Here is a 24,376-nt window from a genome sequence, read left to right as displayed (position 1 = left end):
CATAGCGAGACGAATGCTAGTTTTCATCTGATGACAACAAGACGAAAATGCGGCATAGTTTCTGTCATGTCTACAACAGTGTTGTTTTCTTCAACGATTTTTTTCTATTTTTCGTCAACGATGACAAAAACGAAAATATGTCGTCAACGAACCATTTTTTCATGGCGATGACATCACGATGACGCGCTGAAAAAGTGTCTTGGGAGACTAAAACATAACGAGATGGATGCCAATTTTCGACTGGTGACACGAGAACAAGATGAAAATTCGCCATAGTTTCCGTCATAAATTCACAATGTGTGATATTTTCTTATTGTATGTGTAGTTAGCACGCATTTAGCAGTGTTTGGTCATGTCACTCATGTGACGTGCTGCGCCTTCCCCCCGCTCCACACACGGGTGAATAAGTCTGTGTCCATTCCAGGCTCCTTTTGTGAAACATATGCGTCAGGTGCTGCTTGGTAAGTTTTGTTTTCTTATCTGGGCTAGATATGCCATGTTGCTTTAGCCTTTAAAGGTCTGTGCTGAGTGATCGCCACACACTAAACTTTTAGTGTTAGCATAGCGTTAGCGTAAGAATTAAGCGCAGTGATTCTGTGTCTTTTTAAACTTTTGGAAAACATTTTATATACTGTTCGTCTTGTCCAGGTGAGTTTAATTAATTGTAAATGATGTGCTGTTTTCCTGCTGAGTGTGTATTACCATCATGAAAATGAGGATGTGCTTGTAGACTGTACAGTTATGCCCTAGTCTTTCATGTTCATTCGAAATTGTTGGAAACCTATTTATTTATTTATTTATTCATAGACTAAAACTTTTACATTTATAGATGAAAACATTTTGAGAATTGTTGACTAAAACCAGACTGAATTTGTCTGAGTTTTTGTTGACTAAAACTAGACAAGACAAAGACATTTTGAATTGACTAAAATATGACTAAGACTAATAAGTATTTTCGTCCAAAAGAATAAGACGAAAATTAAAATGGCTTCCAAAAACAACACTGGTTTACAATGCGTGAGTCAGAATGACATTTCCATATTTTACATGGAGTACATCAGCTTGCGTCGTAGCTGTGTTTGGGTCGTTTCACTTAAGGATGTGTTTCAAGCTGGGCGGTGCGCCCTCTTTCTTGTTTGGAAACACATGGAAAGATTTGTTTTCTTATCGTGGCAAGAGAGAATATGCAATGTTGCTTTAGCCTTTAGAGGTCCGTGCTGAGTGATCATCACACATTAAAAATAACTCGTTGCGTTAGCATAGCATTTGCATTAGCATCAAAGTTAGTGTGGCAAGCACCTCTTAAATGCTCGGACATTTTTTTGGGGGGCTTCTAGGTGGGTTTAATTGAAAATAATGTTTTGCCTTTCCTGCTGAATTTGTAATTGTTGGAAACCTTTATTTTTGGAGTAAAACCTTTGAATTTTAAAGATGAAAACATTTTGAGTAACCATCGACTAAAACTAGACAAAATTTGTACGAGATTTCGTCGACTAAAACGAGACGAAGACAAACACATTTTGTAATGACTTTAAAGTATTTTCGTCCAAAAGACTAAGACGAAAATTAAAATTCATCCAAAAGCAACACTGTTTCTTTCATTGGACGAACGTTATTAAATGTTTCAAAACTCCTTGTGAAGAGAGCTAGGAGGGTGCAAATAAACTATGCTGGAAAAAATGTGGCACAACTGTTGCTAATCCTGTATTTTGGGAATATCACAAGACTGGTGTTCTCTGGAACACTAAACAATTTCTAACATGCATTTAACTCAGTTTAAATGTTTTGTAACTGGGCCACGTTACCTTTTCAGAAAATGCAAGAGAAAGAACGTTTCTGGAACTATTACTGGAGGCGAATAAGAGATAAATAATGAGAAGTGGGCTCAGTCCGGCTACCTTTCTTCTTTGAAGGTGAGTCACTCTGCTGGCTGTTAGCCGGTGTGGAGGTGACTACGTTGTACGGAAGCAAGTCCACAGGCTCCGTGAGAGTGGTGGAAGTCTCACACACAGTGGTGACGGTGCTTGTAAGGGTGCGCGGCTCAGGTTTGACGATAGCACACGCTAGGTGGTTGCCGTCATCTGTTTCGCCATCATCCTCCATGGCCTCGGAACTCAGGATGACGCGGAAATGGGTGTTCTCCGTCGGGGTGATGGTCACCATTTTAAGGAGCTCTGATTTGTCTTTTTTAATCACCTGGATATTGAGATTAGAGCAGGGCAAAACACTGCTTGTCAAAATCAAATATGCAAAAAAAAGAAGAAGAAAGAAAATAAAAAATCATTAGGTTGCTTTTTTACCCGAGTTGTTTCTGGAAACTCTCCCCAGGTCCACTGCATGTGTGACTCAGCTCGTAGCAGTGTCTCTGAAGGTCTCACCATCAATTCAGAATCACTCTTTGGTGAAAAGGCCTGGGATAAGCCATGGCTAAATGAACAAAGAAATACAAAAATATGTTTTTACTTGTTGCAGGTGTTATATCTATTTAAATACTTGCCATTTATTGACTTTAAGGCATATTTTATTTGTACAACCGCCTGTGTAAGGGTGGAGCTACACACACTGCTGCCCACTTATTGGTTAAAGGAGTTACTTCTACATGATACAGCATTAGAATGTGTACAGGGATATGAAAAAACATCTGAACCTTTAGGAATTTCTCACATTTCTGCATAGAATCACCATCAAATGTGATCTGATCTTTGTCAAAATCACACAGATGAAAAAACGATGTCCGCTTTAACTAAAACCACCCTAACATTTATAGGTTTTTATATTTTAATGAGGATAGTATGCAAACAATGACAGAAGGGGGGAAAATAAGTGAACCATAACATTTAATATTTTGTGGCCCCTCCTTTGGCAGCAATAACTGCAACCAGACGCTTCCTGGAGCTGCAGATTAGTCTGGCACATCGATCAGGACTAATCTTGGCCCATTCTTCTCTACAAAACTGATGTCGTTCAATCAGATTCCTGGGATGTCTGGCTTGATTCACTGTCTTTAGGTCATCTCACAGCATCACAATGGGGTTCAAGTCTGGACTTTGACTTGGCCACTCCAGAACATGTATTTTGTTCTTCTGAAACCATTCTGAAGTTGATTTACTTCTGTGTTTTAGATCATTGTCTTGTTGCAGCATCCATCCTCTTTTTAGCTTCAACTGTCTGACAGACGGCCTCAGGTTTTCCTGTAAAATATCCTGATAAAGTTTTGAATTCATTCATTAATGATTGCAAGTTGTCCAGGCCCTGAGGTAGCGAAACAGCCCCAAATTAGGATGCTCCCTCCACCATGCTTCACGATGGGGATGAGGTGTTGATGTTGGTGAGCTGTTCCATTATTTCTCAACACATGACATTGTGTGTTACCAACCCAACTTCAGTTTCATCAATCCACAAAATATTTTGCTAAAACTTCTGTGAAGTGTCCAAGTGCCTTTTTGCGAACAATAAACGAGCAACAATGTTTTTTGTAGAGCGCAGTGTCTTCCTCTGTGGAGTCCTCCCATGAACATGTTTTTTTTTTTTTTTTTTTTTTTTTACCTCTCTGAGTATTCTGTGCTGAACTCTTGGTGTCATCCTGGCGACAGCCACTCCTTGGGAGAGAAGCAACAGTGCCAAACCCGATCCATTAGTAGACAACTTCTCTGACTATCGATTGATGAACATCCAGACTTTCAGAGATGGTTTTGTATCCTTTCCCAGCTTTATACAAATCAACCATCGTTGATCGCAGGTCTTCAGACAGCTCTTTTGGCCAAGCCATGATGCACGTCAGACACTGTTTCTCATCAAGACAATTCTTACCAGGTGTGTGTTTTATAGTGGGCAGAGCAGCTTTAAACGACTCATCAGTGACTGTGACATTGTTTGCATGCTATCCTCATTAAAATCTGAAAACCTATAAATATTTGGGTGGTTTTAGTTATACTACGCTGTTTCTCATCAAGACAATTCTTACCAGGTGTGTGTTTTATAGTGGGCAGAGCAGCTTTAAATGACTCATCAGTGACTGTGACATTGTTTGCATGCTATCCTCATTAAAATCTGAAAACTATAAATATTTGGGTGGTTTTAGTTATAGCAGACAACACTGTTTTTTCATCCGTGTCATTTTGACAAAGATCACATTTGATGGTGATTTCATGCAGATATGTGAGGAATACCAAAAGGTTCAGATAGTTTTTCATACTACTGTAAATCAGGATTTTTGAGGTAGAACTAAATAGTTTACAGACCACTCAGAATGCTATGGCCATGCTGATCTTGTCTACGTCAAATGGTGGGTTTTGTCCATTTCATATTCAAGATTGGCTACAAATTGGGACAGATTGAAAAACTGTGTTCTGTATTTGTAATCATATTTAAGGAGTTCAGCATGTCATCTGCAACTTAACATTTTTATGTTTTTTAGTGAAAAGACATTGGTATAAATAAAAAGTGTTTTTTTTGTTTTGTTTTTGAAAAGGTAAAAAAAAAAAAATCAATTGGTCCTCAAGGTAACAATGCTGTTGACAAACAATTTGACGTTACAAATTAGCTCGCGTAGCGGTACGGGGGCATGGTCATGGTAGGTTAGCAATGGACTACAGTGCATTCCGATTTACGCAGTATAGGTCCTTGCAAAACACCAAAAACCAACCTGTCATTTGTGTTCCAGTCACCATCAGACAGCGCGTAACCATCCAGAATGTGTCTGGCCGCAGGGAGTCTGGGATCAACGTCTCGTACTGTGGACATTGAGGGTGATCTGGACACATGTGGCACTGCAACGTCTTCATCAGAACTCAGGTCCATTTCAAATATGTCCTCGTTGGTAGTAGCAGCAGGTGTGTTAGCAGCAACAGCGGGGGTGACCGACATTGGGGGAGTCAGCTCTTCTCTCCGGGGGTCTCCTTTGTGCTTCTTCCGCCGTCTTTTCTTTTTTTTCGTAGACACGCTAGCAGGCGCAGGTGAATCTTCCTGATCGTCATCTTCCAAGCCTTTCGAAGGTCGGCCTTCCACCTCTGAGATCCAAAAAAGGTGGCTCTCTGTCGGGATTGGGGATGTAGCAAGGTGTGCAGGGACAAGCTGCTGGAAGACAGACACACACAAATGTAAAACAAGATATTTTGCTTTTTGCGTGTTTTGTTAACTGCTCTCACATTGTAACATGGCATACTGTCCCAAAAAACATCACCAAAATTTATATGGAAATATACTCAACTTTAGTACTTGCATGAAAAAATATTGAAGTTTAAAAAAAAAAGTTATTGTTTGAAAAGCCAAATTAAATTCAAATTACTATACTGATAATAGTGTGCTAATTTCTTAGCACTAACACAAGCAAATGGGAAAATGTGTAATACATGGGTACAGGAGAAAAAAAAAATCAAATTCTAGTTTTTGCAAGTGGTTTATACTCAGTCATACTTTATATTACAATACAGATCCAATTATTTATACCAAAATGAAATATTCTCAGTAGAGTTGTCCGATAATATCGGCCACCCAATAATATCGGGCGATAAAATTGTTTAAAAGAAAATATCAGTATCTGTTTTATGCCAGTTGGTATACTGGGTTATATGTTAATGTAGAATCCTGCAGCCTTTGTGCATGGGCTTGTCAAAGCTTAGCACAGCAGCTATGCTTATTTTTTAACCGAGCAAAAGACCCTAATCATTTATGGTGCACAAATAAAATGAACAATAAATGACAAATATTGAAGTATGAACTAATCACATATCAGTACTGCATTACCGGAAAGAAAAAGTCACTAAGTAATAAAACATATTAGGGCTGCAGCTAGCGAATGTTTTAGTAGTCGATTAATCGATGGACAAGTTAGTTCGAATAATCGAGTAATCGGATAAGGAACATGAAAAATTAAAATACCTGGCACTGAGCCTCAAACGGTATAATTTTTTTTTTTCTTTAATAAGGATCTATGTACAAAAAAAGAACAATTGGCTAACTTACATAGAAAAAGTCTGCTAGATTAAATGATATAAAATGCTAAAGTTTTATTTACAATGCCCTTAACAAATGGTTGACACAAATTTCCACAAAAATCGGTTAAATATACCTATAAACTAAATTATGAATGCATTAAAAAACATTAGCTCAAACATAAACTTAGCTGACGTTAGTCTTAACAGGGAGCAGTTGGAGTCAGCCATGTGAAAAGAGGCAGACCAGAGACAGTCTATCCATCCTAATCAATAAAACTAAATGCAAACACTTTCAAAATAAACCAATACAACGCCATTTTCATTAAACGAATACTCGAAGCAACAAAATTTAATTAGAATATTTTTTTCTTCTCGAATCTTCTCTAATCGTGGCAGCACTAAAACATATAATTAAAAATCTGTGCAAATGCCCAAGCTAAATATATCCTGGAAATTGTCATTGCATTAGCATGTCCAATGATTGCCTACCTGTATTTGTAATGCTTTGGTCGCCCCCTAGTGGCGGTTTGTTGTAACTAGTGTAAACGTGATTCCTTTTATTTAAATACAGTCATTTTGGCTCATTTCTATTTATTTTATTTGTATCGGACATTATTTTGACACTTTTTCTATAACTTTAGTGAACTCATTCTCTTATTTTCACAGTGTTTATTTTATTTAGAAAACCTTAAAGTTGTTACATTTATCATTATCAATTAAAGCATCCAGTGGTGCTTCACAATACAGTTAGAAAAAAAAAAAAGGTAAGTCTACAACCACATGTATAGGTATCTGTTCGATGTCGTTGTCAGATTTTGGGGTTGGACAACATCGGGATATTGGTTATTGGTTAAAAAGTAGCCATCGGACAACTCTAATTCTCAAATGATGTCAGAAAATGTCAGCAAAATAAATAATCTTATCATTATGGTGTCATACTTACATTCTGCTGCTCAGTTTCCTGAACGAAAAAAGCTTCGCCATTATCCCCCAGTTTCATTTGCAACTCCACAGGCTCTCCATTTACTTCAATGTCAATCTGTGGGGGGAAAAAAAGCTAAATGAACACAAGATATTTGAATAATCTTCCTAGTGATGTGTCTTAACAGCTGATTGGGTCGGGAAAGCTTTGAGAGAAAGGACTCAATCGGTTCAAGGAACTTTTATTTTGAAGCATTCATGACTTGCTCAGCTGTTTTTAAGACACGTCAGTGACGTCACACCAGGAAGTGGTGACAGCTCAAACTATACTCGACCATTGACCCGCATGTCTTTTGCACAACAGAGGACTTTTTCTGCACTCTGTAGTCACAAAATTTAATTTCCCGCTTTCAGAGAGCCTTGTGGGAATTAATGTGTGGCAAGGGATGACAGCAGACGTTAACTCCTAATTAACTAATGAGGCAGAATAAATGTGTGTCCTCATTAACTCTTCAAAGTGGGTGACAGCCCACATGTCCAAGTCCCCACTTTGTAGACAGCTCCACCATAGTGGAATGAATATTTTTAGGAACACTACATATACATACACTCACCGGCCACTTTATTAGGTACACCTGTCCAACTGCTCGTGAACACTTAATTTCTAATTAGCCAATCACATGGCGGCAACTGAGTGCATTTAGGCATGGAGACATGGTTTAAGACAATCTCCTGCAGTTCAAACAGAGCATCAGTATGGGGAAGAAAGCTGATTTGGGTGACTTTGAACGTGGCATGGTTGTTGGTGCCAGAAGGGCTGGTCTGAGTATTTCAGAAACTGCTGATCTCCTAGGATTTTCACGCACAACCATCTCTAGGGTTTACAAAGAATGGTCCGAAAAAGAAAAACTATCCAGTGAGTGGCAGTTTTGTGGGCGGAAATGCCTTGTTGATGCCAGAGGTCAGAGGAGAATGACCAGACGGCTTTGAGCTGATAGAAAGGCAACAGTGACTCAAATAACCACCCGTTAAAACCAAGGTAGGCAGAAGAGCATCTCTGAACGCACAGTACGTCGAACTTTGAGGCAGATGGGCTACAGCAGCAGAAGACCATGCCGGGTGCCACTCTTTTCAGCTAAGAACAGGATAATGAGGCTACAATTTGCACAAGCTCATCGAAATTGAACAATAGAAGATTGGAAAAACGTTGCCTGGTCTAAGGAGTCTCGATTTCTGCTGCGACATTCGGAATGTAGGGTCAGAATTTGGCGTCAACAACATGAAAGCATGGATCCATCCTACCTTGTATCAATGGTTCAGGCTGGTGGTCGTGGTGTAATGGTGTGGGGAATGTTTTCTTGGCACTCTTTGGGCCCCTTGGTACCCATAGAGCATTGTTGGAACGCCACAGCCTACCTGAGTAGTGTTGCTGACCATGTCCATCCCTTTATGACCACAATGTACCCAACTTCTGATGGCTACTTTCAGCAGGATAATGCACCATGTCATAAAGCTGGAATCATCTCAGACTGGTTTCTTGAACATGACAATGAGTTCACTATACTCAAATGGCCTCCACAGTCACCAGATCCCAATCCAATAGAGCATCTTTGGGATGTGGTGGAACGGGAGATTCGCATCATGGATGTGGAGCCGACAAATCTGCACCAACTGTGTGATGCCATCATGTCAATATGGACGAAACTCTCTGAGGAATGCTTCCAGCACCTTGTTGAATCTATGTCACGAAGAATTGAGGCAGTTCTGAAGGCAAAAGGGGGTCCGACCCGTTACTAGCATGGCGTACCTAATAAAGTGGCCGGTGAGTGTATATGAGTACTCATTTATACTATATTGTTGACGTAAAAGATGACATTTCACAAGCCAGTTGCACAACAGCCCTGAGCCGCAGGCGGCTTTTTCCCCACCCGCAGTTTCCTCTCCTCCCACGCATCCAAGTTGTAGTGCTTGTTACTATGGAAACGTCTCATTCATTCATCCCTACGAGTCCCTCAGTATTCCAGGGAGCCAGTGAGAAAGTGACAACCTCTCTGTGATCCCCCACTGACCATTCATGTAGACCAACAAAGAAACATGAAAAATACTACTGTGAGCATGTCATAAATAATGCCTAATAAAGGCCCACACACAGCCTACAAACCAGAACAATTTAGGTGTTGTTGCTCTACAAAACAGCAAAAAAATCTTCAACCGTATCGGAAACTCACCACTTTCTCTTTGGAGCGCAGCACGCCCAGCTTGCCGAAGCGCACATGGAAGGGCGAACACTGGTAAGTGCCGTCCCGCTGGCGGACAACCACGACGTCGATGCATCCAGACAGCGTGGCCTGGTTAATGCCCTTGTACAACTCCTTGACGGTGACCAGCACCTGCCCGGCGAGCTGACCCACGTAGTTCATAGTCTCCACCTGAAATCAAAAAACTAATAATTAATAATCACACAATGGTTAATCCATTATGTTTAAAAAAAAAAAAAAAAAAAACAAGAAGATTGTTAGTTTGGTTTAGTGGGACTTGAAACCCACTGACTTTGTTGACATAACCTGAAATGTTTACACCTCACGCTGACCTTTTGCTCGGAGTCTAGCCCTGAGATAGAGGAGCAGCTTAACTCATTGGCCGCCACTGACAGTGATAGACGAGCTGTTCCAAAAATCAACTGCTCTTACATTGACCACACAGTTTGTCAAATTGACTTACACACTGAAATTAAGGAAACATCAACTACTTAGGTACTGTTCTAACCGCTTTAGTGCTGCAACGATTAGTCGATTAACTCGAGTAATTCGATTAGAGAACAGCTTAGAATAAAATTTTGCTGCTTCAAGGATTCGTTTAACTACAGTGGCTTGGTAATGGTTGGTTTTGAAAGTGTTTGCATTTAGCTTTATTCATTTGGGTGGATACACTGCTCTCTTGTGGCAACAGTGAATATGACTTATCTAACATGGCTGGATCCAGCTGCTCCCTGTTAAGTTTTTGTTTGAGTCGATATAACTTTATGTATTCGTAATTTAAGTTTAGAGGTTTATTTAGCAGATTTTGCGTGGGAAAATGTGTTTGAACGATTTGTTGAGAACATTGTAAAAAATATATATATTAGCATTTTATAGCATTTAAGCTAGCGGACTTTTGCCATGCAAGTTAGGCAATTGTTCTTTTGTTGCACTTCGATCCTTATTTATTATTGTTTTTCAGTACAGTTTGGGGATATATCAAATAGTATTTTTAAATGCATTTATTTTTCTTGTGAAATGACAGTGCAATCCTGCATAGTTTGGGGAAAAAAACAAGAATTTTTTGTATTCACATTTAATGCTCTTTTGAAAGTGCAATCTTAGCAAGCCTTAGTTTTACATCTCCTGAAATTCTGCAACGCATTAAATATTCCAAATCCGATTACTCGATTATTCGAACTAATTGATAGATTAATCAATTACTTAAATAATTGATAGCTGCAGCCATTAATGGCTTTATTATAATTCAATAAATTAACTTTATGGCTGCCATTGATGGCGATAGACATCGAATCAATTTTGAGTGAAAGGGGCTTGCAGCAATTGATTGATTGAATCAAATATTGTAAGTTAAGTTATTAGAATTATGTTGTGGTAGCGAATGTATGTAAATACGCACAAGTGCACTTACATGCTCTAATTTGCTTAGCACAAATATCCATGACCAAATGCTAGCAGGCTACTGTGGCTAAGTTACTCCAGGCATGATCGGCGAACAAGATAGATTGTATTTTTAGCAATTAAGTGATCGTAGATGCCCCAAAATTTATGAAATCGGCCCCAAATTCATTAAGTCTGTGCATCTTTGATTTAAATGGATTTTATATCTATCGCTGTCAATGGCAGTGAATGAGGAAAAGATGAAAAGTGTGTGTGAGAGTGATGTCGCGATACAAAATATAAATATAAATGGAAGAGGTTTGTCAAAAGTGGTGCACGGACAAGACCTGAATAAATTTTTTTCTCTTTCCTCAGTTTACAGTAGTCCCAACAGCAAGCAATAAACTTGTTTAACAGCAATTGGTGGTCAATGGTCATGCGTTGAAAAAAACATTCCAGTCAAGTCAGCCAACTTAATCTTTTTTCATCAGAAGAACAGGTTGATTGTCTCACCTGTCAACCAACTACAGGGTCATTAAAACGTTTGTTCATCCTGGGTATGCCCAAATATTTTCATACCAATGTGGCTCACACTAGCCTCGTCATGAGTCTCACTATTGTTAGAGTTAGGACATGACATGGCTAGGATGCCTTGTTGATTTAATAGGATGACTCAGCAAAGTGGCCGGATAGCAGAAATAACTCCAGTTGGAATTCCTGTAGGTGATGCTAGTATTAAGCCTGCTCAAAACAGCGGTTGAGTATGCAAACTGTTTTGGTAAAATCACAATCTTCATTTTGCCCTGGCCTATTCAGTTAGTAAATCCGGTTCCAACGGAAGTTAGTCCTCTAAAGGTTGCTTGTTCCCAGGTCAAGTTCTTGAAGCCCCTAAAATTAACTCACCAAGGACCAAGAGGTCCTGAGCAGTGAGGAGTCATCCAGCTCACTGCTGTCAGTGTTGTCTTCTGTGCTGGTGGTTCCTGAGGATCTTTGCCTTTTCATTGTGTCCACAAGGCCTCATGACATGCCACCATGACCACCGTATGATTGTTGTAAAATTTAAACCAACCATCCTGAAGGTACACTTTACTTTTCCTGACTTATCACCTCATTGGCTCACCACGCTCTTATGAAACACTGTCATAAACTTTATAATTCATATAGTTGTCTTTTTTTTTTTTCTCCCACGCAGACTGGATCCTCAGAGTTGGGCCAATGAGATGATAGCTTGAAGGTGCCGATGGCTGATAAGGTCACGCACGCTATACAGTGTTTTCCCTCTGATAACAAGGTGTACTCTGCGGTGTGACGTTCCTGCACACACGGTCACGTGTACAATATAATCATTACCGCGTCTGCTTGTTATTGTGACTAATCAGGAAATTTGTGGCTTTTTGTTGAGTGGAAGTTTCCACCAATGGCATAAATTGGTACAATGGCTCAGAGTTACTGTGACTCATTAATTAATCTACATCCAAATCATGTGATAGCAAATACAGGGCCAACTACTGTAAGAAGGTGTAATCCCTAAAGGGATTATTCCACTTACATACCAATAAAACATATTAAAATGAGCTCAACTGTTCATTGTACATTGATTACACAAACTAGAAATCACTTAAGGGGAAAACATTCTCATCCAATAACTCAGGATTTTTCTTTAATTTCCATCCTTTTTCCCCATTAAATGCAATTGAAATGGAAAAAGCTATGGTACAAATAACTAGGGCTTCAGCTATCGATTATTTTAGAAGTCGATTAATCGATGAACTAGTTAGTTCAAATAATCGTAATCGGACAGGGAACATAAAAAATTAAAATACCCGAGTTGAGCCTCAAACGGTATAAAAGATAAATGAGGATTTAAGTACAACAAAAGAACGATTGGCTAACTTACATAGCAAAAGTCCGCTAGCTTAAATGCTATAAAATGCTAACTTTTTTTTTTTTTTAACAATGCTCTTAACAAATGATTTAAACACATATTCCCACAAAAAACCAGCTTAATATACCTATAAATTAAATTACAACTGCATAAAAAAGCATTAGCTCAAACAAAAACTTAGCTCATGTTGGTCTTAACAGGAAGCATCTAGATTCCGCCATGTGAAATGAGTTATGTCATATTCACTGTTGACACTAGAGGCAACCGTATCCGCCAAAATCAATAAAAATAATGAAAATCATTTCAAAACAAACCATTATAACGCCACTTTAATTAAACGAATACTCGAAGCAGCAAATTTGAATCTTTTTTCTAATCGGGTTACTCGAGTTTAGTGCTATAACAATTAATCGATTAACTCAAGTAATTCGATTAGAAAAAAAGCTTTGAATCAAATTTTGCTGCTTCTAGGATTCGTGTTTAATTGGAGTGGCATTGTAATAGTTTGTTTTGAAAGGGTATGTATTTAGTTGTATTGATTTGGGTGGATACAGTGCCCTCCAGTGGCAACAGTCAATACGACATAACTCATCTAACATGGCTGGATTCAGCTGCTCCCTGTTAAGACCAACATAAGGTTGGAAGTTTTTGTTTGAGCTAATATGATTGTTATGTATTCATAATTTAGTTTAGAAGTATATTTAGCAGTTTTTGCTAAATGTTTCAATGAATTGTTAAGAGCATTGTAAAAAAAAAAAAAAAGTTAGCATTTTATAGCATTTATGCTAGTGAACTTTTGCTTTGCAAGTGAGCGTTAGGAATTTTTTGTCTCTGTATTTAATGCTCTTTTGAAAGTGCAATCTTAGCAAGCCTTTTTTGTAACTCCTAAAATTTATTCTGCAACGCATTAAATGTTCCTAATCCAATTAATCGATTATTCGAACTAACTAAGTGACGGATTAATTGGTTAAATAAATAATCGATAGCTGCAGCCCTACTCGAGTTAATCGATTAATTGTTGCAGCACTACAAATGTCTTGAAATACATTCAAGTTGTCCTGAAAATTTTAAGTGAGTTAAGTCATTGGCCGACATTGACGATGATATCTCATTTTAACTCAAAGGAGCTGGTAGACATCAGCTAGCCACATTGTTCTCGCTGACGGAGTAGCCATGCGAGTTATTTGAATGATTAATTGGACACAAATTAATTTTACATGCTTGTGAAATGTCAATGTCAAAGGGATTAGTTTTTACAAAACGGGGTCATCATTCTCACACTCTATTATAGTATGTGGGACTATATAGCCGCTTTCGCACAGTAGGCGACTATCCGCTGTTCAAAGAACCTTTTGGGAGACGATGACGTCATTTTGCGTGTCCGCACATGTAGGAACTCGAGTTCCGAGAACCATTTTATGGTAGTTCCTACTCTGAGGTAAGGACTAACTCGATTACATAGGTTTTGTTGGGTTTGGTGATTTACTGAAATCAGCAGGTTTGCCCCTTTCATACGCGCGCATCTCAATAAGCAGTCATATTTAAAAAAAAAAAAAAAATGAATAAAACTACCCCGTACTAAATCTGTGTGCTCCTCCAGTCTCGTCGTTAGCCACTAGATTTGTTCACCAATGGAAACTAATCCCTTGAAATATGCAAGAATTATCACTGTGTCCTCGACGGCCTCCATTTAGTTATTTTCCGTTCAGCTTAGCTTTTGCGTATTTACTATGCCAGAGGTGGGTGTGGTGAGTAGGGGTGTGACAAAATATCGAAATGGTGAAATATCGTGATACTTTGTATCCCAAAAGGTTATCGGTATGATCCTGCCAAGAATCAAGATATCGTTTTAAAAAGGTGTCAGTGTTCAAAGAAAAAAAAAGAAGAAAAAAAAAAAAGGGAACAACAAGTTGCTACCAAAATCTTCCACCATAATAGTGTCTCAGGTAACTCTAAGGCTGCTATTGACGGTGCTCGACACCCAATCCATTTAGACTGGGAATGTTCCTTCATTCGAAATAAGGCTGCAGCTATGGAATAATTTATTAGCCCATAAATCGATGAACTATTTATTTCGAATAATCAAGTAATCGAATATGGAACATAGAAATTTAAAATACCTGAGCTGAGCCTCACACGGTATGTAAAAAAGAGGATCTATGTACAACAAAAGAAGAATTGACTAACTTACATGGCAAAAATCGCTAGCTTAAATGCTATAAAATGCTAATGCTTTTTACAATGCTCTTAACAAAAGACTCAGACACATAATCCCACAAAAAATGGCTAAATATACCTTTAAACTAAATTACGGATGCATTCAAAAAAATCATTAGCTCAAACAAAAACTTAGCTTATGTTGGTCTTAACAGGGAGCAGATGGATTCAGCCATGTGAAATGAGGTAGACTAGAGGGCCATGTATCCACCCAAATCAATGAAAATGAATGCAAACACTTTCAAAACAAACCATTACAACGCCACTTTACTTAAACGAATACTTGAAGCAGCAAAATTTAATTTGAAATCTTTTTTTCTAATCGAATACTTAGTTTATCGATTAATCGTTGCAGCACTAATTCGACACCAGAGCATTCACGGTCATTCTGTTGGATTTTTCGGGGCTTTTACAGGTCACTTGCTGTTCTTATACAGGTCATTTCCTGTTAAGTTTGAGTCACGACCTAATAATTTCAACAGGAAGTAACTAAAAATCAACAGGTAAATGACCTTAAATGGGCCAAAATTACCTCATTGCCTGGCATTGGCTGCCAATGACGGCCATAGACGTTCAATCCGTTTGAAGTGGGAGGGATGGCAGCGAATGAACGAATGTTCATTCGCTGCCACCCTCCCAGTTCAAATGGATTGGACGTCTACTAGTGATAAACTCATTCCAATTCACAGCAGAAGCTTGTTTTTCTGTTCATTAGTTGTTTGTAGAATATCCTAGAATGATTTCCTGACCAATGTATCGATAATTGTTGTATCGCCATATCATCGTTATCGTGAGCTTTGTATCACAAATCGCATCGTATCGTGAGGTAACAAGAGATTGCCACTCCTAGTGGAGAGTACATAATGCGTCACTGGCGCAGACTAAAACGTCACAGCAGTTTGTATCAGGTGAAGTACCCATGTGCCAACACGATTGCTTGGTGAAGGGTAGTTCCTATAATTACTGGACAGACCTACTGTATAGTTGTAAGAACTAAATACTCAGGTCCCTATAGTCTGAAAAAAGCATTTGAGTGTGTATGGTTGTAAAGGCCTAAACCAAACTGGTGAGTGGCGGAGGCAGCAGTGAATGAGTGTACAGCACAATTGGCTGGATGTTTTTCCTCCTAGCTTGCTCCCTTTTGGCCAAATTACAGTTACAGAGGGCCTACAACTGCAGCAAGATCAATTTGTGTGGAAAAAATTGATCCGGGCCAACTTACCAAGCGTCAAGGCAGAGATTTTGCTTCAACAATTTTTTAATAATGACACCTTCTATGACAGGGGTCTCTTTTTGAAGAATGGTTACATAGAAAGTCACAAAAACATGCCTAGAATTGAATCAGAAGCCTTTAGCGCCCCCTTCAAAACTCAAATTTTGAAAGTTCAGTAAGACGGCCAAAGTAACAATGTTATTTTTTGTGCTTGGACGGCATACTTAGTTTTTTATTGACGGGCAACCCCAGCCTGTCTTGGCAAACTGATAAGACCCAAGAAAAACACAAGAATCACATTACACTAATTTGAGTTTTAGGTTACGCCATCAACAAGCACCCTGAATGGAAATATTGACCGACACAGACAGACAACACCGGTTTGTAAATTAATGACAGCGATGTATTAAAAACCAAAACAAAAAATACAGTGGAAGGAACCTTTTTAAACATTAACTGCCAGTACTGATATGAGTAAAATTAACCATTAATGCAACTAAAAAAACATAATATATAATAATAATAATAATAATCTCTTTTTCACTCTGGTGAGCTATGTCTTTTCAAATTATGAACTACACTTAAAATGTCAATTCAGATTTGAAATCAAAATGCTTTGTTGACAAAAAGTTAGCGTAAGAGTTCTAGTGAAACCAACAGGAATCAAAACCAGACAGCAGAAACTTATCAAAATAAAACTGAAAGCAGCACAAACAAATGGATTCAAATACCAACATCAGTCACAAGAGATCAAGATCAAAGTCTTCAGCTAAAAAAAACAAAACAAGAATTGCTCAATACCAGTCCTGGTCCCATAACAATAAGAGGAAGTAGAAACCTACAAAAATAAAACGAGAAGCAAACCAAACACCCAAAAAAATAATCTCTATAAAACTACTTTGTTGACAAAATGTTGGTCAATACAAGTTGAAAGTCTTATCAAGCTAAAAGGAATGCTAATACAATTAGGACAAAACCTTCCAAAATAAAAGTTGCATTATTGTGAACAGATGCACTTGAATGCACAACACCAGACACAAAACATCCTAATCAAAATCGGTTGTTGACAAAACATCCTTGGATACCAAAGTCCAATAAGGTCAACAGGAACAAATGCAACAAAACGTGGAAAACCTAACAAAATAAGAGCTTTAACACCTGTCAAAAGCAAACATAGATTCTTTTGCTTTTAATTAGTCTACTTGACTTTTGTATGACGTATTAAGTGCAAATAAAAGATTTTGCACAGTCCATTAAATCTTTTAAAACACTGGCAAATGTTGGCTAACACTCCTTGGCTAGGGTTCATTAGAATTGAGTAACTGATGAAGAAACAGTCAAACTCGTGACACATTTGCATGAAAAGCTTGAGGGGAAAATGGCATTGTGATTGAATTACTCCCATATTGGTCAAACATTTTCTGATCCATAAGCATGTTTATATATTTTTCAGAACCATCTCTGGAGAGGTCCCTCAAGATAATATTCTGACTCACCTTGAAGTCTCATATTTTTAGTCGCCTCTACTGTTCATTTTATAATTTTCTTAGTGCTGCCATGATTCATCGATTGACTCAAGTAATTCGATTAGAAAAAGAAGAATTGAATTAAACTTTGCTGCTTCAAGTATTCGTTTAATTAAAGTGGCGTTGTAATGGTTTGTTTTGAAAGTGTTTTCATTTAGTTTTATTGATTTGGATGGATACACTGTCCTCTATTGGCAACAGTGAATATGACATAACTCATTTCACATGGCTGAGTCCAGCTGCTCCCTGTTAAGACCAGTAAGTTTTTGTTTGAGCTTGTTTTTTTATGCATTTGTAATTTAGTTTATAGGTATATTTAGCTGTTTTTTGTGGGTGTATGAGTTTGAACGATTTGTTACCTTTCGTGGTTCGCATCTTTCGTGGCACGCCAGACCCACTTAGTGTTTGTTGCCAAAAAGCTCAATCTTGGTCTCATCTGACCAAAGCACACACGGTCCCAGTTGAAGCCTGGGACCGTGTGTATTTTTGTGTGAAAGATGCGCATGCTGAAAAGCACCTCATACCCACTGTGAAGTATGGGGGTGGGTCTGTGATGCTGTGGGGCTGTTTCGTTTCCAAAGGCCCCGGAAACTTTGTTAGGGTGCATGGCATCATGAATGCTTTGAAATACCAGGACATTTTAAATCAAAATCTGTTGCCCTCTGCCCGAAAGCTGAAGATGGGTCGTCACTGGGTCTTTCAGCAAGACAATGACCCTAAACATATGGCCAAATCTACACAGAAATGGTTAACCAGACACAAAATCATGCTCCTCTCATGGCCATCTCAGTCCCCAGACCTTGTTTTGTTGGCAAAAGGGGGTTGTACAAAGTATTAACACCAGGGGTGTTAATAATTGTGACACACATTATTTGATGTCAAATAAAAAAATTTTTATGTGGGATTTTTTCCCCACTGAATGAATGCACTTGTATTGAAGGTTGGATTTTTCTCTTTTTTTCCATTAAGGTCCCATATTATTTGAATAAAAAAAATATTAGAAGCTAAAAAACACATCTTTTTCGGGGGTGCCAATAATTATGGTGGGCACTGTATGTAAGCTAGCCAATTGTTCTTTTGTTGTACTTAGAACCTCATTTATTTATTTTTTTTCATATCGTTTGAGGCTCAGCTCAGGTATTTTAATTTTTTTATGTTGCTTATCCGATTACTTGATGATTCGAACTACTTCATCAATTAATCGACTTCTAAAATAATCGATAGCTGCAGCCCTAAATTTTATCAACCAAAAATTGCCCTTAACTGTGGTTAATTTATTCCTTCATGTGCATTGTCACAACTAGGGATGTCCCCAATCCGATCATGTGATCGGAAATCTGGCCGATATAGCCATTTTTCAGAGGATAGTAAACGGGTAAAAAGGATTAGGTTTAATATTTTTTTTTAAATATATATTTTTTTATTTTTAAGAGCTGAAAAGTAACAAAATAATCCAGATATACAAGGGCTTTGCTAAAAAAAAAATATATATATATATATATACGTTTTAATACTCCGCAACACTCCCGGAAAAAGCAGAAGAGTACTGTAAACGGTACAGTACGGTAACATGTTTGGAATTTTTGTTCAAATTTTTTAAAAAATTACAAACTTTTTTCGGTATCGGATTGGGACTTGGTATTGACAGATTCTCAAAATCAGATGACAAAAAATATGCGATCGGGAAATCCCCAGTCACAACCCATGGAATGTTTGTCGATTCCTGACATTGTTTTTTGATGAACTGATCATCATTTGCAAACACGGTCTCTCCACTATTTTTTTTTTTTTTAACCATTAGCTTTCTGTAATTATCTTGAGTTCATTACTAACAAATATTGCCTTTTTTGGTTTTTAACAAACTCTGTGTTGATACCAACCTTTTGAAAACTGGATAAAGCTGAGGTTCTAAGAGCTTGAATCTTGTCTTTTGATTCGTGTTTAAAACAGTCTGAAATGTCTTAAATTATGTCAAATGATACTTATGTCACCGGTTTCGTTTAAAATGGAAAAACTTCACACTACGCCTGCACACGTAAACTTTTAGTTTGCTTCGTAAAAGCAGCAAGTGTGCAGAGACACGACTTCATGCATCCCTTTTATATACAGCAAACTTGATCATTCACCGTATAACCGCTTTAGCCTGGATTAAACTGTATTATATGACTACAATCATATATCACGATTTTGCAATTATTTTGCACTTTCAGTTCTTAAAGCAACACTTTGTAACTTTTCAGTTTTGGTCGATTTTAGCGACGTCAGTGGACAAAAGCAGTAGTGTTTTGCCTTAAATAAGACTGCGTTTCCCTTGAGGACCAGCCCACACATGTACAGTTCGGTAAAATCATCAATCAATCAAAAATCAACCTCCCAGGTCGACTGCAGATTAAATAACATTTCTGTTTCCAGCGGCTGTGTGAAGGATGAATAGTATTAAGGTAATGAATCCGGTTGTGGCTAAATGATAGCATATGACGGTTAGCAACCGTGTGGTTTAGTGTGGCTACCCCACGAGTGGGGGGGGGGGGTTATTCAATATATCCTGGTAGCTTTCCTCCTAAAACAAAACTTTATCTCTGTTGCTTTGCCATCATTGCAGAATTTGCGCGAAAGCGTTAACATCGACTTCAGTCTTGAAAATGAAAGGTGGACGTGACGTATGCCGTAAAGCAGTCAGCACATTTGTAGGTTTTTTTTTGTGTGTGGCAGGGTTCCTGCCACTAGAAGCTTGCAAAATTTCCGATTCTTAGATTATTCGCGATTCGGCCGTGGAAGATTCGAGAACGATTCACAAACATCCAAATTCCGATTATTGAATTATACCAGGTAAGGGGGAACTAAAACACAGTCAGCGTGGTCTTCGGGACGCAATGATGAACGGACCGAGAGTAAATATCATGTTCAACTCATGCTACTAGATAAAAAAAAAAACAATAATACCTGACTGCGGCCGACAGCCCCTACAAACAACGCCCAGTTGCTAGTTGCTTCAAACATACGGCCACATAAGGCTACGGTAGATATCACATATATGTAGAACTAGATGCGAAATGACAGACGACGATGGCGTTAGAACATGTATAGAGAACTACAGTAGATGCGAAATGACAGACTTGCCAGCGTTAGTAACCAGCCGCCATCTTAAAGCAGTAGACTTCTCTAGAAGGCTCTGTTGTAGCGAAACTAATTAACTTTTTATCTAAAAGAGTCCTAAATAGGATCTATCTTTAAATGATGAAACAGTTTTAAAACTTTGACATGTCGAAAGTTGACAGAAGAGAAATTATGGAATAACGGGAGCAATTTTAACAACTGTAACGGTTGATTCACAACATTAAATCAATTGAATGTAGTTTTAAGCTGCTGATACAGAATGGGGACTTGAGTATTTTATATGCTGTTTTGAACTGTTAACTACTGAGATAGTCGTTTATTTAAGCCTGAGGTTTTTTGTAACTAATGTACGAAACATTGAAAGCAGCTAATAGCTGGGGGGGGTGGGGGGTGCATCAACAATTGATTTATAATGAAATCGGAGCCTCGTAACCGTAATCGAATCGTTAGGTGCCCCAAGATTCCCACCTCTACCTGCCACCCTCCTCAAACTTAAAGCAATACGGACTCCCTCAAGATATAAAAAAGGTGTCATTCAACTAGTTGTCAGTCGACATATCACAAATGTTATGAAAATATTTTATAAATGTTGAAAAGTTGCCTAGTGTTGCTTTTAATTAATAAATACAATAAGTAAATTGAAACACCTTAAATCTAAAATGCAACAAAAAAAGTACAGAACTATGACAACATTTTTATAAGGAAGAATATGATAAATTGGTTAAAGATCAGGAAACGCAAGGATAAAAGAGAAAAACAAGGGGGAAACTCAGGAAAAAACATTCTAAAAAAAAATACTGAATGCAATACACAAATACAAAATCATGGCGAGTCAACCAAACTCTTCCCAAAACAGAGCTTTTCAAGTCATCTAGTAAAAATTCTTCAAATAGTGCAATATACATCGCAGCCCCCAAAAAGTAGCAATGTAAGTTTTTTTCCCCAATATTATTCATCGTCATACTTACTCGTGTGACAGTGCTGAGTCTGCATATATCCTACTGTATGGAGGATTCGAAATGGCCCATATTTATCGATCCTTCTCAAGAAACCTGACTTTAGGGAAGCTGCCACTTACTGTTAGGTGGCCCTTTCGAGGCTACAGATTCTTCAAGTCGGTGTGAATCACATAAGCGCCCCATTCTATCCAAAATAACCAGTTTTAAAAGAGCCAAAACAACTACCTAATAAAGCTACCATGTACACACGGAAGCTAAAATGACTCGCAAACGTCAGCATGGCATTTAAACGTCATGGCTGGGTTAGTGGAAAAACAGCTCTGTGGTGGTGGTAGCTGATGGTGGAAGAATGAGGTGAAGTTAAGTTTCAGTGGAAGAACACCAAAATGAATGAGCCGTCGTCGCCGCCTGGTTGTCTTCGTCCTTCGGCTAGCTGCTGTTTAGTTCAGGTCGGCTTCACCGTTAAACCACATCGCTTGAAACCGTTATCAAGTGACAAATTCTCTCGTGTTTACTCCCTTAAACACGCACTTTTTACTGGTTTAATCGTATTTATTGTATCACTTCATTTCCCGCTATGAATCAGTCGCAGCTGGGGGAAAAAACGTCAGCTAGCATTGACGCTAACCACCGCTAGCTACTACGGCGATGTGACATGATGCCAAACGTCACAATCCATGGACTGCTTTCGCTTTTTTGGAAAAAATAGTATTTTTTAATTTACCCACCGTTGGCTTCAGCGGAGGTTTGTTTATCAGCAACTCCCCGTGTCCTTCATGTCCTCCTCCTCGCCTCCGTGGGTGGAACTACTGACTACTACTACCAATACTTCTCCCTCCTCCGGGCAGAAGGAACCTCCCCGAATGACTGACGCATCCGTGGCCGACCACCGAGCTAGGCTTCGGATGACTAGGGAGGATAAGCGCCGCCGTTGTGGATTGTTTCAAGATGAGAACGGCAGTGGAGGTAAGTGGAAAACATATCGACAAGACAACATTAAGGCAACACTCGGTAACTTTTTAACCTTTGTAATATATTTTAATAACATTTGTGATCATATGTTGACTGACAATTAGTTGAATGACACATCTTTTATATCTTAAGGGGGTCTGTATCACTTTTACAAGGGTGGCAGGAACCCTGCCACAAAAACAAACTACAAATGTGCTGACTGCTTAACAGTATACGTCACTTAATTCTTTCATTTTAAAGAAGGAAGTTGGTGTTAACGCTTTCGCCCAAATTCTGCAACAAAAGAGACAAAAAAGGTTTGTGAGAGGAGGGGGAAAAGGGAGACTACCAGGGATAAAAGGATACTCAAGAATAAACATTGGTCCGGCTTTCACTCACTGGCGTGACACCCTCTGCGCCACCCCAACTGATCTCGTTAGTGCTGACGAGTTCAGGTGGGGTCGGGGGGTTAGGCACACTAAGCCACACGGTTGCTAACTATCATATGCTATTGTTTAGCTACAACTGGATTTATTACCTTATTATTCGTCATCCTTCACACTGCCGCTTGAAACAGAAATGTCGTTTAATCCGTCTGCAGGCGACCGGGAGATCATGATTTTACGACACTGTGCGGGTGTGCGCTGGTCCTCATGGGAAACGCAGTCTTCCTTCAGGTAAAACACTACCGTTTTTGTCTACCAGCGTCGGTAAAATCGACTAAAGCTGAAAAGTTAACTAGTCTTGCTTTTATGCTCAGTTTGGGCATGTATGTACTCTTTCGTGTAGCAGTGTAAAATATTTAAACTTTGTTTTGTATTTTTTTTTTTATTTTACGATAAAACTTAAAAAGGTATTTTGAATCATTTTTGCCATTGCTCTATAGTTGTAATATTCTGACCAATACTTCAAAATTTAGTTTTTATGAAAGCTTGGTATTTTTTTCTAATATTTGTAAATCGCCTTATAAGATGTAGTTGTCTAATTTCCTTGTCCTACTGAATTTTTATAGGTATCATTCTACTGCCTCGCTACTTTGCGGCTCATCTTTCGCGCCCTCATTGCATTGCGGGTTTTTTGTTAGAAGTATCATGTTATAAGAATAAAAGTTCAAATAACATATTTTTGTACACTTTATTTACATCTACGTATGTATGTGCACTGGCACATAAGGTGCTGGCCAAAAGTATTGGCACCCCTGCAATTCTGTCAGATAATGCTCAATTCCTCCCAGAAAAGGATTGCAATTACAAATGCTTTGGTAGTAATATCTTCATTTATTTTGTTGTAATGAAAAACCAAAAGAGTATGGGAAAAAAATTGAATCATTATCATTTTACACAATAATCCAAAAATGGGCCGGACAAAAGTATTGGCACCTTTAAAAAAAATCATGTGATGCTTCTGTAATGTGTGTAATTAACAGCACCTGTTACTTACCTGTGGCACATAACAGGTGGTGGCAATAACTAAATTACACTTGCAGCCAGTTAAAATGGATTAAAGTTGACTCAACCTCTGTCCTGTGTCATGGTGCGTACCACATTGAGCATGGAGAAAATAAAGAATAGAATAGAACGCCTTTATTGTCATTACACAAAGTGTCATGAGATTCAAAGCTGCCCCATAGAGTGCGCACACACACACAAAAAAATGGATTAAAAAGTATGTACACTATAAAAACACAATAAGAAGACTTGTAATAGTGGTACACTTGCAGTATAGGTAAGGTGACATGTGATAGCAGCATTCAGTAATAAATAAGAACTGTCTGAGGACTTGAGAAGCAAAATTGTGAGGAATGGGCAAGGTTACAAGTCCATCTCCAAAGACCTGAATGTTCCTGTGTCTACCATGCGCAGTGTCATCAATAAGTGTAAAGCCAATGGCACTGTGGCTAACCTCCCTAGATGTGGACGGAAAAGAAAAATTGAGAGATTTCAATGAAAGATTGTGCTGATGAAGGATAAAGGACCTCGACTAACATCCAAACAAGTTTAAGCTGTCCTGCAG

At 38.4% G+C, this 24,376-nt stretch overlaps 1 protein-coding gene across 4 annotated transcripts in view; it reads right to left on the bottom strand.

Annotated features, from left to right (window-relative positions):
* lpin2 (lipin 2) overlaps nucleotides 1-22,350 on the bottom strand; it is a 44,088-nt gene extending 21,738 nt beyond the window's left edge. The window contains exons 1-6 of one of the 4 annotated variants that reach the window (XM_057856494.1): nucleotides 22,141-22,350; nucleotides 9,086-9,286; nucleotides 6,880-6,975; nucleotides 4,646-5,076; nucleotides 2,301-2,427; nucleotides 1,899-2,196 (exon numbers count right to left, since the gene is read on the bottom strand). In XM_057856494.1, coding sequence (XP_057712477.1) covers nucleotides 1,899-2,196; nucleotides 2,301-2,427; nucleotides 4,646-5,076; nucleotides 6,880-6,975; nucleotides 9,086-9,277 — 1,144 coding nt within the window. In that variant the 5' untranslated portion in view covers nucleotides 9,278-9,286; nucleotides 22,141-22,350. Of the gene's footprint in view, nucleotides 1-1,898; nucleotides 2,197-2,300; nucleotides 2,428-4,645; nucleotides 5,077-6,879; nucleotides 6,976-9,085; nucleotides 9,287-11,398; nucleotides 11,908-21,421; nucleotides 21,980-22,140 lie in introns of those variants that run through there. The other 3 variants (XM_057856495.1, XM_057856493.1, XM_057856492.1) reach the window with 3 other exon arrangements.
* Between the last annotated feature and the right edge of the window lie 2,026 nt (nucleotides 22,351-24,376).

The sequence above is a fragment of the Corythoichthys intestinalis genome, chromosome 14, assembly GCF_030265065.1.
Source record: "Corythoichthys intestinalis isolate RoL2023-P3 chromosome 14, ASM3026506v1, whole genome shotgun sequence".
In the NCBI taxonomy this organism is placed as follows: Eukaryota; Metazoa; Chordata; class Actinopteri; order Syngnathiformes; family Syngnathidae; genus Corythoichthys; species Corythoichthys intestinalis.
This window is presented reverse-complemented; position numbering and strand designations above follow the sequence as displayed.